Below are 16,240 nucleotides of genomic sequence, written 5' to 3'. Positions count from 1 at the left end.
AATAGAAGGATTAGTAACATAAGCAAGACATTTTTCTATCTAGGAATATTTATTTTTTAAAATATGGTGCATAAGAAGGTTATGTATTAGACAGTTGAAGAGTAATGAGTAATACTTGAAACAAAATTCTGATGCCTAAGCTCTGATAGAGGGGGCTTCTGTATGTATCAGTGTGATTTTTGGCAATGCTCTTGCAAGAAGGGTGATGTCTTGCCCTTCTGAGAAGCTCAGACCTTGTAGAGCTGGACCTGCTCACTCATTTTATGCCTTTAGTTGGGCCCATGTTCCTAGATGACGTGTACTGTAATTCACAAAATGCGATCATTTTATAGCTCCAGTCCAATCCTCTTGTTTTACAGATTACAGAAGCAAGTCTCAGAGAAGAGGTCATGGTTTGAATTATGAGTTCTGATTCGTTGATATTCTTTCCACAATTCCTGATCAAAGTTGTAGAAGTCTTTAGAGTATATCAAGGGCTTTTGTAAATTTCCTTTTGATGCCTTTTAATAAATTATACTCTGAAGTGCTGTATTTTATTTTTTAAACTGCGTTCTAACTGTTCTTTACTATTTATTCTGGAACATCATGTTCATTTATTCTTTTAACAAATATTCACTACACACCTATGTGGTGTACGGGGTAGGCATTGAAGTAAATGCCATAGAAAGTTATTGTACGATGGAGCTTGCAGTGACATTTTAGTCAAAACCAATAGGTTTATGACCTTTACAGGCCTTACAAAATAACCCCCTATTAGGGGGCAAATGTTTTTGGCTTTCTCTATTTTATCTTTTCATGACACTGTCCTGGCTCCCCCAATAGATTGTATGCTCTTGGAGGAAGTATTTTATGTGTTTTACTCTGTGTCCAAAGCCTATGGCAGTTCTATAAATTATCTATAAATGGCAGTGTTGGATGCCTGGGAAAGTGATGGTTATTAGATGTGTTAAACTGTAGCTGTATTTCTCATAGGTCTTATTTGTTTTGGTTTTAGTAGCTGGTGGCATAAGCATTCCTGCCTCCTGTCCTAATCCAGTTTGCTCTGATGAAGATGTTATTAGAATGTGATATCAGACATTCCCCGAATAAGAAGAACTTGAGACACGATTTCCTTGTGCTGATGTGTTGTGTAATACACTTGTAGGCACCTCTCTACCTGGGATTCTTGATCTCTCCTCTTCCCCTTTGTGCATAATATTTTTGTTGATTCCCTCATTTGAAATAATACCTCATTCTGCCATATTTTATCAGCATTTCCACAAGCATTTGCCTTCCGACCTGCCCTCATTTCTTCTTCTCTTTTCTTGCTGAATACTCACTCTGCCAAGTACTGGAGATATTAGATACACTTGGTCCCTACCCTAGAGAAGTTTGCAGTTCAGAGGGGGAGGTGGACATGTAGGCAACCAGATTAAAAGTTTCCAGTTAAGATTGGTGTCTATTTTGTCCACTGCTAAATCCAAACTGCCTACAACAGTGCTAAGGACATAGTTGGCACTTGAGGAATGTTTGTTGAATGGATAAATAAATAATCTCTCAGAACTTAGCATGCACGTATGTGTGTGGATATATAGAGATATGTATAAACTGTAAGGTCCAGTGAGACTACAGAGAAGGGAAAATTTTGCTGAGTCAGGTTCTAAATCATGAGTTAGATTTGGTCTGGCAAAGATTCCATTCTTATTTTGGGTAAGAACTAGGTCTTTATCTTCATTTCCTCATATTCTCTGCAGTAAGCTTCATGCATCATGATTGTTCAGTAATGTTTGTGGCATTGGAATGAAGTTGTTTCCAGCCAGGCCAGAACTCTGTCTTCACTTCTCAGGATCTTTACCAGCCTGTAAAGGACATACTGGTCCTAGCTCTGCTGCCAAACCGCTGCCCCACACCTACTTCTTCCCTGGGCTGACCTTGGGAGATTTGTAAGGCCTCTGCCTTTTGAAAAGATGGAAGCAGGATGGTTTACACAGGCTCCCCTGCTAGAGCAGGCTCCCTGGGACTTGTCTGGAATGCTCCAATATGGTGTTTATCTTTGCCACAGAGTTGCTTGAGTTAGTGGAGTTTGCTTCCCATGTATAGACCCTTACTTTATCAATCACAGGATATTCCAAACACAGCCTTTTGCTTCTAGAAATTTCTGGAATTACTGCTGTGTGAGGTTTAATAGGCATAATAGTTGGATAAATGGGGCTTTTTGTTGGTTACTAAGTGATTAACTCAACTCAGCAAATATTTCTTGAGAACTTGTTCTAAAGCAGGCACTGACCTAGGCAAGTGGGACGTTCAGTGGCAAGGAACAAAGAGTCCAGTCCTGCCTTCAATGAGTTTATAGGTGTTAGTGGTCTGTGTGTGTGTGTGAGTGTGTGAGTTTGACTGCGTATGTGTTACTGGGTAAGGAGGAGAGGTGGGAGATTAAGAAAGTCTTTCAGTACCATCAGTACAAGGCAAAATATGATAGGTACCAAAGAAGAGGATGGACTTGGCAATCCAGGTGGCTAGAATGAGTGTCTGGGTGTGGATAGATTTGGGAGTGCAGAGGAGTGGTGCCATGGAGGAAACAGAAGTCATGAAAACCCAAGGAAGCAGAGTCATATGGCACCCACAGGATGAACGGCCAGCATAGGAAAATAAGGCTGAATAATTATCTGACCTCACAGTTTGTTTTGACAGGAAAACTCAATGTGCCTTCCAGATGCTCCAGAAATGGGATGAGGGAGGATTTAATGGGATAAGCCGAGGGCTTAAACTTCAGCTTAGCCATGGACTGGTTCTTTGACCTCAGATCCTCAGCTGGGAGTGCGTGGATGGTGCTTTTGCAGCCTAAGGCCCTTATCAACTGGAGAATATAGTTCCTAAAGCTTTGCCCTTCTCCCTTTACTGGAGCTCTATATTCTGGCCATTTTTGTTGCATAGATCCTGAGTGAGGGATGCTTAACAAGGGAAAATGACAGGCAGGCATTAGGGAGAAGGAAAACAAGAGTGGAGGATAGAGGGGAGATGGCCTGACCTTTATTTCTTACCATATTTCAGGATGTTTTGCTCCTTTGACTGCAAAAGGAGAAAAAGAAAAATTAAGGTTGGTGGTTTCAGAACGCTATAGTTAGCCATTACTTTTAACGGCAAAAACTGCAATTCTTTTGCAATATTTGTGACTTGTTTGATTTAGGATTTAGCAGTCTAAACCTCCAATAAACTGTTTACATACTTACTTCCAATTTCATAAATTCAAGAATTATACCAATGCCTTTGCTGTATAGTTATAACTTGTTAAATAATTTCTTTTTCCCTTTAGTGTCTGAAACTCTTAGAGGATTGCAAGGTTTACCATGTCCCTTTATATTTTACTAAATTAAGCTTTTTCTCCCTACTTCACCAAACTACTTTAATACCTCATGCCATAGGTTATAAAATAGATTGCCCCATAAAAAATACAGTTTCTCATTCAGAATGCATGAGATTCGTCTTCACAGATATTTTTGACCAAAGGAATACAATCAAAAGAAGGGACATAATTATTCATTAGTCTATTATTACCCTCATATTTTGTCTCCTGGCAGTGGCTAGGGAGCTTTAGCCCCCATCTCTATGTGGCTGATCTACATGTGCTGAATATCTCCACAGGAAATAGCAAGGCCAGCTGATTGCCTCCCAGCACTCAGCGTATGTGCCCTCTCTCCAGATGCGCAGTTTGCTCAGCGTATGTGCCCTCTCTCCAGATGCGCAGTTTGCTCAGCGTATGTGCCCTCTCTCCAGATGCGCAGTTTGCTCAGCGTATGTGCCCTCTCTTCAGATGCGCAGTTTGCTCAGCGTATGTGCCCTCTCTCCAGATGCGCAGTTTGCTCAGCGTATGTGCCCTCTCTCCAGATGCGCAGTTTGCTCAGTGTATGTGCCTTCTCTCCAGATGTGCAGTTTGGCTCTTGGTCCACCCTGAAGTGGGCTTGGGGTGCTCTTCCCTCAGATGTGATACTTTGAGTTCCCAGTCAGCCTCTGAGAGTCTGAGCATTTGAAAGTGTGAGAAAGGGTGAGTTGGCTCACTTGGAGCTATTCAAACTTGGAGTTTCTTTGGGCCCAAGTCTAGTTTGGGATTTATCTCCTCCAAAATGGCCAATCAATACCTTAAAGTATCACTCATTCATGCCACTCTCTGCCCCAGGTCCTTCCATCATAGAATCATAGGATCAGAGAATTTTAGAGTTAGGAGGAGCCTTAGAGATGTGATTAAACTCTCTACAAAGGGACCCCTACTATTATATCTCAGGGTCTGTATAATCTAAATATATTTTTAATTTTCTTCTGGTATGGGAAACTTTGATCTTGGAAAAGTTGGAAATTTTGCACTGCCTGCTGACTTCCTGCACCAAATCCAAACTTCAAGATGTTACAAAAGAGACAGGGGAGTTGAACCATCAAAGGACCAAGAGTCATAGAAAATTAACAGTAAATAAAGAGTGACTTCCCCCAAATAACTACAGGGCTGGAAGGGAGGATGGGAGTGGTAGAGCCTAGATTATAACACTGGAACTTTTCTTTGCTTAGTGGTTACCACCTTCTATCTCCATCCTATTTGGAGGAGTACAAACTTTCACCTTGTTCCCAGGCATATATTACTTGCCAAGGGAATTAAAAAGAAGCTTACATATGATAAAAATTATTCATTTCCGAAGCGTGAACAATAAAAAAAGACAGACTAATCAGAGTTACTTATACCAAAACAGCATAAATAATGCAAAAGACAAATAAGAATGTGAAGTGAAAATAGTGAGACATATTGTGTTGGGGCAGGTGAAGGAATATTACCTGGTATCTAAAGGATGACAATTTGGCCGTATCCAGAAACACTTAAAGTAAATATGCTTTTGACTCGGCAATTCCACCTTTACAAAATTAAGCTATTGCCACTACTTTGGAGCCAAGACATGCAAAGTGGGAATTTGAGCTGAAGAAAGAAGGGGAGCAGAGCTAAGCCAAGGGATGTGAGCATAAATGGCCACCTGGGATATCTCCTCTGGGCTCTAGTGTTCATAAGCAAAACTCAACTGAGCTTTACTGGGTGGAGGCCAGCTTAATCTTACTCTCTGAAAATACACCCAACATGAAGAAGGTTGTGTACACAGCTCTGAACATTTACTGGCTTCTGAATTCACATGGCTGTCAGTAAGGCCTCCTCTTTATCTTTGAATTCTTATGATCGCCTATATTTAAAGAGCATCAGTGAAAATATGAAATAAGGAGATCTTAAAATTTTCTTCTTCATAGAAAACTTGTATTAATGGATTGTAAGACAATGTTAAGATGGTAATACTCCATAAATTTATCTACATGTTCAGTGAAATCCCTATCAAAATCCCAATGCCATTTTTTTTTTTTTTTTTTTGCAGAAATTGACAAGATGATCCTAAAACACGTATAGAAATGCACAGGGCTCAGAATACCCTAAACAACCTTGTAAAAGAACATAGTTGAAGGACTCACACTTCCCAACTTCAAAATTTGCAAAAAGATAGCATAATCAAGACTATGTGATACTGGTGTAAGGATAGAAAAATAGATAAATAGAATACAATTGAGTGTCTAAAAGTAAACTCATATAGTAATTTTTTTTTATGAGGGTGTGAAGACAATTCAACAGTGAAAGAAAAGTCTTTTCAACAAATGGTACTAGGACAACTGTAACTGTACTTCAACATACAAAAGAATGAAATTATATACCTACCTCGCACCACACACAAAAACAACTTAAAATGGGTTAAGGAACTAAATACAAGGCTAAACTGTAAAATGCTTAGAAGAAAACATACAAGTAAGCCCTCATGACTATGGAGTAGGCAATGGTGTTTTAGATCACTTAAAATTTAAAATCACTTGTGCCTCAAAGGACACATTTGAAAAGTGAAAATACAGCCCACAGAATCGCAGGAGTATATTGGCAAGTCATGTATCTGTTAAGCATTTAGTATCCTAGCATCTAGAATATATGAAGAATTTTTATGTCACAGCAATAAAAGACAAATAACTCAGTAAAAAATGCGTGAAGGATTTAAATAAATGTTTCACCAAATATGAGATACAAATGGCCATTAAGTACTTGAAAAGATAACATTCTTCATTAGGTCAATGCAAATGAAAACCATATACTCACAAGAATGGCTATAATAACAAAACAGAAAATAAGTGTTGATGGAAATCTGGAGACATTGGAACCTTTATATATTGCTGCTGGGAATATAAAATAGTACAGTCACTTTGGAAAACAATTTTGGCAGTTTTTTAGAATGCTAAACATGGAGTTATGATAAGACCAAATATTTAACTCCTAAGTACCTACTCCAGATAAATAAAAACATATGTTCACACCAGCATGTACATAAGAGTTCATAGCAGTATTATTTATAATATTGTTTATATTATAAATATAATCATAGCAGTATATTATTATTTATAATACTGCTGTGAACCCTATGTACATGCTGGTGTGAATACCAAAAAGTAGAAACAACCCAAGTGTTCATCAACTGACAATGTTTTAAATGTTATATATATATATATCCATACAGTGGAATAGTACTCAACCATAAAAAAGAATTAAGGGCTGATACATACTATAACATGGATAAACCTTGAAAACATACTAAATGAAAGAAGCCAAACATAAAGGCCACCTATTATATTATTCTGTTTATATGAAATGTCCAGAATAGGCAAACCCATAGAGAAAGAAAGTAGATCAGTGCCAGGACCTATAGAAGGGAGGAGTGGGGAATGACTGTTCTAGGCTTGGGGTTTCTTTTTGTGGTGATAAAAATGTTGTTTCCTCTGAACTGTGGGTTTAACCTAAATTATTTGTAGGGTCTTTTCCACATCCAGCTTCCAATGATTCTATCAATCTTCCTGAATGAATGGCAATTTCGAAAGAATTCTAAAAGTCAGCCCTTATACCTTTGGTATCTGTTTTAAGGCAGATCTATTTTTTTTGAGTATTCGTCATTTTAATCTATTTTTATTTTTATGAAGAACAAACTCTAATTTGGTTAAGTTTCTGAGATTTTAATTTCCCATGAAGGGTTCCAGTTGATTGTGAAATGTGGAAAAACCAAACTTAAAGTAGTTTGTTAAATTGGGTGTAACTGTTAAGTGAGGAAGCAGTTTTCACAAGGGCTCAATGAAGGAAGAGACATGTTGCCTTTTTAAGCCAAATTATGAACATATACGATAGTGACATAACAATGAAAGGTAGAGAATAGTGACTGCATAAATTTTGTGGGGACACTGATTTTGTATCAAGTTTATGACAGTGTTTAGTAGGTTGGGTGATTGTAATTACTTTGTCTGGGTTAGTACTGTGGATTTACCTTTTACCAAGCCACTTGATGCTTCAATTTCCTTATCTGTCACATAAGTATAATAATTGTACCTCCCTATAAGATTGTTGTGAGGATTAAACTAGATGACACTTGTAAAGCACAACATCAGCATTAATATTTTCAACAAATACTCCAAATGCTTGATAAATGTTATAAACACACTTGAAACTGGTTGACAAATACTTGTTTACAGTGTATCATGCCCTAATACAACTGTTTTGAGAGTCATTTATTGGTACAAAATAAAATTTTTCATATTGCGAATATATTTTTTTCAGAACAAAAGTAAAAATCTTCACTAACAAAATGAAGATCCTGCTAATTATATTTGTCCTAATCCTTTGGACTGAAACATTGGCAGACCAGAGCCCAGGTACCAGTATATTATTATTTAGGAAATGTTTTATATCTCAGTAAATGTTATTTTAATAAACAGAAATAATTTATTTACTAAAAATCAAGCATACGGCATTTAGTAATCGTTATACAATATCAAACAAACTTAATTTCTCAAAGACAGCAAAAAACCATGAGCAAAAGTCGTAGGTTATGTTGCACTTGGCTAGAAAATCTTTAATTATCTATTGATTTCTTCAATCTCAGTATTATATGTCTGTATGGATTGAGTCAGTCCATTTGTTTATAGATCAGTTTTGATCTTAATAAGTGAAAGAAAAGGAACCCCACACAGAAAACAAATTCTAAGTATTTCTGTGACTAAACCATTGCCTTCCTTTCCTTTTACAAATATGAAATATATAGTTACACATATGTGCACACACGCACTGTCATACGTCACTTAACAATGGGTGTACTTTCTGAGAAATGCATCATTAGGCAATTTTGTCACTGTGTAAACATCACAGAGCATACTTACACCTAGATGGTGTAGCCTGCTACACACCTATGGTATATGGTACAGCCTATTGCTCCTAGGCTACAAACCTGTACTGCATGTTACTGTGCTGAATATTGTAGGCAAGTGTAATAAAATGGTAAGAATTTGTATATCTAAACACAGAAAGGCAATACCTTGCACTACCACATTATGACAGCTATGATGTCATTAGGTGATAAGAATTTTTCAGCTCTATTATAATCTTTTTTTTTTTTTTTTTGAGCTAGAGTCTCACTGTGTCACTCAAGCTAGAGTTCAGTGATACAATCTTGGCTCACTGCAGCCTCTACCTCCTGGGCTCAAGCAATCCTTCTGCCTCAACCTTCCAAGTAGCTGAGACTACAGGTGCAGATTACCACACCTGGCTAATTTTTATATTTTTTGGAGAGACAGGGTTTCATCATCTTGTCCAGGCTAGTCCCAAAAATTGCTGTTAGTACACAGACTACTTTGGCCCATTCTTACATAGCTATGAAGAAATACCCGAGGCTGGGTAATTTACAAAGGAAAGAGGTTTAATTGTATGACAGTTCCTCATGGCTGGGTAGGCCTCGGGAAACTTACAATCATGGTGGAAGTGGAAGCAGACATGTCCTTCTTCACATGGTAGCAGGAGAGAGAAGCACCAAGCAAAAGGGGAAAAGCCCCTTATAAAACTATCAGATCCCATGAGAAATCACTCACTATCATGAGAACAGCATGGGGGTAACCACCTCCATGATTCAATTACCTCCTACCATGTCCCTCCATGACAAAACGTGGGGATTATGGGAGCTACAATTCAAGATGAGATTTGGGTAGGAACACAGCCAAACCAGTCCAGTCAGGGACTTTCTGTATTTGTACAATATCAGAGTTTGGGGTCCCAGAACTAAAAAAAGAAAAGAAGTTTATTATCTCTAGTATAGAGTTGGGGAAGAAAAACCTGTTGGCTAACTTTGCTAAAGCCTTTTTGTTTGACATTTTAGCAAAGGCAATTATAGTTTCTTCTGTTTGACCTTCAGAAGACACTTTTCTTGGGATATATCCTTAACACTAGGACATAGTCTCAAATATGTATTGTGGTCTAAAATGTAAAGGCTGAATGATAACTTTGTTTTTGCTTGTTGTTATTTTATTTTGATAGCACCAGGCCCTGAGTATGCAGATGTTGTGTTTCTGGTGGACAGCTCTGATCACCTGGGAACTAAGTCATTTCCATTTGTGAAGACATTCATTAACAAGATGATCAACAGTCTCCCCATAGAGGCTGACAAATACCGTGTGGCCCTGGCCCAGTACAGCGACAAGCTTCACAGTGAATTCCACCTGAGCACCTTCAAAGACAGGAACTCCATGCTGAACCACCTCAAGATGAACTTTCAGTTCATTGGTGGGTCCCTGCAGATAGGAAAGGCTCTTCAGGAGGCTCACAGGACCTATTTCTCTGCACCCACAAATGGGAGAGACAGGAAACAGTTTCCCCCAATTTTGGTGGTCCTGGCTTCGGCGGAATCTGAGGATGATGTGGAAGAGGCTTCAAAAGCTCTGCAGAAAGATGGGGTGAAAATCATCTCTGTGGGGGTGCAGGAAGCTTCTGAGGAAAATCTGAAGGCTATGGCCACATCCCATTTCCATTTCAACCTTCGGACAGTCAGAGACCTCAGCACATTCTCCCAAAATATGATACAGATCATCAAGGATGTAACAAAGTACAAGGAGGGAGCAGTCGATGCTGATATACAAGGTAAGGAAGCCTTTGGTTGAAGAGGTGCCTGATCCTCAAGTGGGTATGCATCTGTCCACCCTTACCTCTTGCAACTCCTGTTAAGTTTTCATGATTAGCCATGTTGAAGTATTAGAAACTTCTACACATCATACCTTACTCGCTTCTGTCTTTGCTTGTGCTATTTCTCTGACAAGAGCTCTATCTTATTGCACTCCTTTGCTTTCTTATAGCTTGAATAACTCCTGTTGTCATATAAATCTCATCCCTACATTATTTTCCTCTTGGAATATTTTCTTTCACATTTCTTTTTGAGTTTCAGTTCCTTGAGCACAGCTTATGACAGCAGCACTTACCGTAACTATCCATTTCTGCATTTATCCTTCTTCCCTTCTCCACCACCAGCAAGGAAGAAACAGGTAGCATATGAGGGAAGGATTGACAACGTATCTCTCTGTCCTTTGTGCCTAGCACAGTGCCTGACAATGAGCTGGTGTTCTATTTCTTGATGAATTAATACATGAGGATCTTACAGATAAGGAAATGGGATCATTGTCTACTCTCTTTCCTTCACAGTCTTGTTACAGTATGAGGCTCATAATAAATATTTAATAAATGCTTGTGAACTCATATATAGTGATACTCAGTGAGAATGATAACCTTAGAATGAGATACCATTAGCATATGTTCATATTTTCTGTTCAACCAGGAAGAAGAGGGGATGTCCTCAGTGGTGCAGTAATGCAATACAGTGGACTGCAGTCTTGAGCCCTGCATCTGCTGTGTTGGCTCATTTTGGACTTTTAGAGATTAAGAGCAAGGGCTTTGGAGTCAGGAAGGTCTGAGTTCAAACTCTGTCTTGGCCACTTAGGACACTGAGTCCCTTACTTAACCCTGAGCATCAGTTTTCTTACCTTAAAGTGAGGATAATAGTGTCTACCTTATAATATGAGTGAGGTGACTTGTATGGCATTTGGCACACTGTTTACTATTAACAGTAACAACTATTTGCAAATAAATACTTATCTGAGAAGGTCATGCTTGGAGTTTGTTTTAGCTAACTGTGGGGGATTCAGGGTAGATCGGTAGATTTATAAGAATTATTTTTAATTCCATAAATATTTTTGAGCTCTCCCGAGGCACCAGGTACTGTAGGGATAGTGATAAGTAAGACATGCTTTCTGTCTTCCAAGAACTCACAGATGAGTAGTTCTTGGCAAGGCTGAGCTTATCTCTTGACTATACTTTACACAGCTGCAGTTCACTCCACCTATTCTTGAGTCTATGTTTTATGTGAATATGGTGTACTTTCTTTTAGATTCCAGATATGTATAACTACCTGCTTACCTGGCATCTCCTCTTCAATACTCAATAGCTTCTCAAACTTACCATGTCTGAAACATAACATGAATATAACTTGTTTTTCCCATTATCTTCCCTATCTTGAAAAAGGACACCACCGCCATTCACTCAGTTGTTCAGGCCACAAACCCAGGAGTTTTCACCACTTCCTCCTTTGTTCTCACATCCAATTTTTTAATCTAGTTTTCTGTTCTACCTCTAAGTCATATTAAAACTATCTTTGTCGTTCTATCTTAGCTGCTATTATACTTGTCCAAGAATCATTATCTCTTTCCTGGACTAGGGCCATTGTTTCTTAATTATTATCCCTGAATTCATTATTTGCTCTCAGCAACTGGAATAATATTTAAAATATTTAAGTAAGTTCATATAACTCTCAGAAGGTGTGGGCCCTGCTTCCCTGTGACCTCATCTGTCAATGTTTCCCCTCACTCATGGGCTCCAACCACTCTGGACTTCTTGCTTTTTCCCACCTCTTGCTGTTCTATCTTCCAGAGTTCCTCTTCCTTCAGAACTCCACGTGGCTGAATTCTTCTCTTCATTCATTTCTTAACCCATATGTGATCCTCTCAGAGAGGCCTTTCCTGATTTCTTCATGTCTCAAGTAAGTTAACCCTCCCTTAGCCACAGTGTAGTCCCTCAGTCAAGTCACCTGTTTTATTTCCTTGCTAGCACTTATTACTGTGTGAAATAACACAATCTAGTTATCTGCCCTCCCCAGAGAATATCAACTTCCCGTGGTTAGAGATATTTCTGCTAACTCATCCTTGCATCCTAGTTCTTGAGAGTGCTGGTGGCAGTGGTAAAGGTAGCAGTGATGGTGGGCATGGTGGTTCCTTCACTTCACTGGTGGTGAAGGTGGTGGTGGTGGTGGTGGTGGTGGAGGTGGAACTGATGGCAGTGGTGGTGGTGATCATACCAGTGGTAATGGTGGTTATGGAGATGATAGCGGTGGTGTACATGGGATGTGGTAGGAAAATTGGTCAGAAGCATTCTTCAGACAGAGGCAGCAGCATATGCAATGCTTGTGAAGCCAACGACCTTGGAAATCTTGTTTAGAATTTTGATCTTTTGTTCACTAAAAGAAAACAATGCCATCTACATCCATCATGGCTACCTCTATCCTAACTAACTTGCTTGACAATGTACAAAGTACCTTTCTCTCTCTGGGCCAGTGGTTTATACTAATCCTCACACTTTTTCTCTCTTTATAGTTCCCTTCCCCATATCCTGTCAGAAAGATTCACTTGCTGACCTCGTGTTCCTGGTGGATGAGTCACTTGGGACCAGACAAAATTTAAGGCATCTTCAGGCCTTCCTGGAGAACATTACCAGCTCCATGGATGTGAAGGAAAATTGTATGCGACTTGGACTGATGAGTTACAGCAATAGTGCCAAGACTATTTCTTTTCTTAAATCAAGCACAACCCAATCTGAATTTCAGCAGCAAATCAAGAAGCTTTCCATCCAGGTTGGGAAATCCAATGCAGGGGCTGCCATTGAGCAGATGAGAAGAGAAGGCTTCTCAGAGTCACATGGCAGCAGAAGGGCACAGGGAGTGCCTCAGATTGCAGTCCTGGTCACCCACAGACCATCAGATGATGAGGTGCATGATGCTGCGCTGAACCTTCGGCTGGAGGATGTAACCGTGTTTGCCTTGAGCATCCAAGGGGCTAACAATACCCAGTTAGAAGGAATAGTGTCTTACCCTCCAGAACAGACAATTTCTACGCTGAAGTCCTATGCAGACTTAGAAACTTACAGTACAAAGTTCCTGAAAAAGCTCCAGAGTGAAGTATGGTCCCAAATTTCTACTTACGCTGAAGAAAGGAATCTTGATAAAACTGGTATGTTTTTAAAAATACTTTTCTTATTATAAAAGTAATATAAGTGGCTACCTAGGGCTAGCGTGGGAGTGAGGATTGACTGTAATTGGATAAAGAAACTTTCAGGAGTTGTAGGAATGTTCTAAAACTGGATTTTGGTGATGCTTGTACAACTTCAAACATTTACCAAAAATCATTGAACAATACACTTACAATAGATCAGTTTTATAACATGTAAATCATACCTCAATAAAATGTTAAATATATGTGTTAATTATAAAATATTGTAGAGGCCAGGCACAGTGGCTCACGCCTGTATTCCCAGCACTTTGGGAGGCCGAGGTGGGCAGATCAGGAGGTCAAGAGATTGAGACCATCCTGGCTGACATGTTGAAACCCTGCGTCTACTAAAAAAAAAATACAAAAATTAGCTGGGTATGGTGGTGCACCTGTAGTCCCAGCTACTTGGGAGGCTGAGGCAGAAGAATTGCTTGAACCCAGGAGGCAGAGGTTGCAGTGAGCCGAGATTGCGCCACTGCACTCCAGCCTGGCACCTGGTTACACAGCATGACTCTGTCTCAAAAAAAAAATATTGTAATAGTATGGCTATTGTATGACATACAGAAGAAAATAAAATCATCTGTAATTCTATCTTCAGTTAAAACCATTAACATTTTTTCTGTTGTCTTTAGTCTCCTCTGTCTCTCTTTTTCTCTCTCCCTTCTTCCATCTCTCCACCCATCTCCCTCTCTCTGTCTTCCTTCCACTCACGCACATAAAGACAAACACACACAGAGTTTTAAAAAATGCTATCGCATTGTATATATCAGTGCTGTCCAACAGCGCTTTATGTGATGCTGGAAATGTTCTTTATCTGCACTGTCTGCTAGGTCAGCCACCAGCCACATGTGGCTACTGGCACTTGAAATGTGTCCAGTGTGATGGAGGTAAATAGACTACTATGAAAGCAAAAGTAGTTTTTCATAGATTCAGCTTAACAAAGGAAGGAACATCAAGAAGTCTTTTACTTAAAAAAAAGAATTGAACTCCTTTGATGTGCCAGGCCTCCTGGGCAGAAACAGAAGTAAACAAAGTGTTTGTCATTATGGATTACACTTTGTAGTAAGAAACAGGCCATGCTCATTAACAAATGAATAAACTAACTTCAGAAAGTAACATAAAGAAAATAAACATTGTAAGAAGTTAGGCAATGACAGGTGTGCTTTAGATAGGGGGAAGAGAAGACCTTTTATAAGAACTGACTTGATACATCCATGATGAGAAGGAAGCATCCATGCGGATATTTGGGGGAAAGAATATTTCAAGAAGAGAAGAGGGCATGTGCAAAGACCCAGGGATACATTCTAAGAACAGAATGAAGCCCATGTGGTTGGAGTACAGTAAGTGATGTGAAGAATTGTTGGAAATAGGGTCAGAGAGAAAAGCAGGAGACAAGATAAGTCCAATTTTAGTTTTTAAGTTCCAAATGCAGTGATAGATCATTTAAGTGGAAGAACAGTGGGATCTAAGTTTAGCTTTAAATATCTTGTTCTAGTTGCTTTGGGAAGAAATTATTGGGGAAATAAGAATAGAAGATCATCAATCCCTTGCCTTTTCTCAAGAAATGATAGGACATAAACTGTCTAAGAAGGCAAGTGTCAATGCTAGAAAAACAATTTAACTTAGAGGCTGGAGTCTTGGGAATTTGGTCTTTATTCTTTAATTTACTGATTAGGTGACCTTACACACAAACCACTACATCTTGCTGTGTTTCAATTTCCTCACAAGGTTGTTGTAAATTTCAAATGAGAAAATGGGCATGAATGTGCTTAAGGAAGTGTGCAGGCTCTATGCAAAAACGAAGTATTTGTTCTTTAGAAATGCCTCAGCCCCATGTTCCTTCACAAACCCTCTGGCAAAGTTCTCTCTAGGCCCTCCTTAATTTACAGAGAATGTACTTTTTTTTTATTTTTCAGGCTGTATGGATACAAAAGAGGCTGACATCCATTTCCTCATTGATGGCTCAACCAGCATCTGGGAGGAACAGTTTGAGCAAATCAAGAAATTTATGTTGGAAGTGACAGAAATGTTTAGCATTGGCCCAGACAAAGTCCGAGTTGGAGTTGTGCAGTTTTCAGACAAGATGCGAGAGGAATTTAGTATCACTGACTATTCTAATGACATTGACTTAAGAAAGGCTATTTTAAACATTCAGCAACTAACAGGTGACACTCATACTGGGAAAGCTCTGGATTTCATACTGCCAAGAATAAAAAATGGAATGAAGGATAGAATGAGCCAGGTTCCCTGTTACCTCATTGTGTTGACTGATGGGAAGTCCCAGTACAGCGTCGTGGAACCTGCTAAGAGAGTAAGGGCTGAGAAAATCATCGTTCACGCAATTGGCATTGGGGAAGCTAATAAAAAAGAGCTGCAAGAAATTGCTGGGAAAGAAGAAAGGGTTAGCTTTGGGCAGAACTTTGATGCTTTGAAAAGTATAAAAAATGAAGTTATTCGTGGAATCTGCACTGAAAAAGGTAAGCAAAACAAAAAAGGCTTTATTCTCCACATTTCATCAATTGCTTTAGACAGATTAGTGGCCAGGCTGAGATAAGGCCTGATGTGACTAGTTGTCTGGAAAACATTTTGCTAACTTCCTTTATCACCATGGAGATATTCAGCCCCTCAATTTTAAACCAAATGCCAAGACTGGAAAATCTCTCTAAACAGTTGCCCCAAAGCCATCTTGGAAGTCATAAGTGGGAAGGTTGCTAAGAATGTTGGGGCCTTGACAAAGCCCACTGCTGTGGAGTGAAAAAGAGTCTATTCTACGTGTGTGTGTGTGTGTGTGTGTGTGCGTGCATGTGCATCCGTGCACGTGCATACACAGATGAGTACAGGGGAAGTACAGTGTTTGTGTGTGCACAGGAGGGTACAGTGGTAGGAAAATGGACTTTGGCTCTAGATAGCTTAGGGTCTGACTCACATACTTCCACTTGAGCCTGGAGCACTGTCATTTATAAAACGAGTATAATACCTACATCAGAGAATCCTTATAGGTTGAGCACTATAAATGCCAACCATCATT

The 16,240-nt window shown here is 39.2% G+C and overlaps 1 protein-coding gene across 3 annotated transcripts in view; it reads left to right on the top strand.

Moving 5' to 3' along the window:
* COL6A5 (collagen type VI alpha 5 chain) overlaps positions 1-16,240 on the top strand; it is a 113,778-nt gene that overhangs the window by 13,473 nt on the left and 84,065 nt on the right. For 2 of the 3 annotated variants that reach the window (XM_032267018.1, XM_032266998.1), the window contains exons 3-6: positions 7,640-7,734; positions 9,386-9,985; positions 12,541-13,173; positions 15,129-15,689. In XM_032267018.1, the coding sequence (XP_032122909.1) occupies positions 7,668-7,734; positions 9,386-9,985; positions 12,541-13,173; positions 15,129-15,689 (1,861 nt within the window). In that variant the 5' untranslated portion in view covers positions 7,640-7,667. Of the gene's footprint in view, positions 1-3,886; positions 4,022-7,639; positions 7,735-9,385; positions 9,986-12,540; positions 13,174-15,128; positions 15,690-16,240 lie in introns of those variants that run through there. The other variant, XM_032267009.1, reaches the window with a different exon arrangement.

The sequence above is a fragment of the Sapajus apella genome, unplaced genomic scaffold (assembly GCF_009761245.1).
Source record: "Sapajus apella isolate SASKATOON/1434 unplaced genomic scaffold, GSC_monkey_1.0 scaffold4, whole genome shotgun sequence".
Lineage (NCBI taxonomy): Eukaryota > Metazoa > Chordata > Mammalia > Primates > Cebidae > Sapajus > Sapajus apella.
Note: the sequence above shows the minus strand (reverse complement) of the source record. Positions and strands in the feature narration are given on the sequence as shown.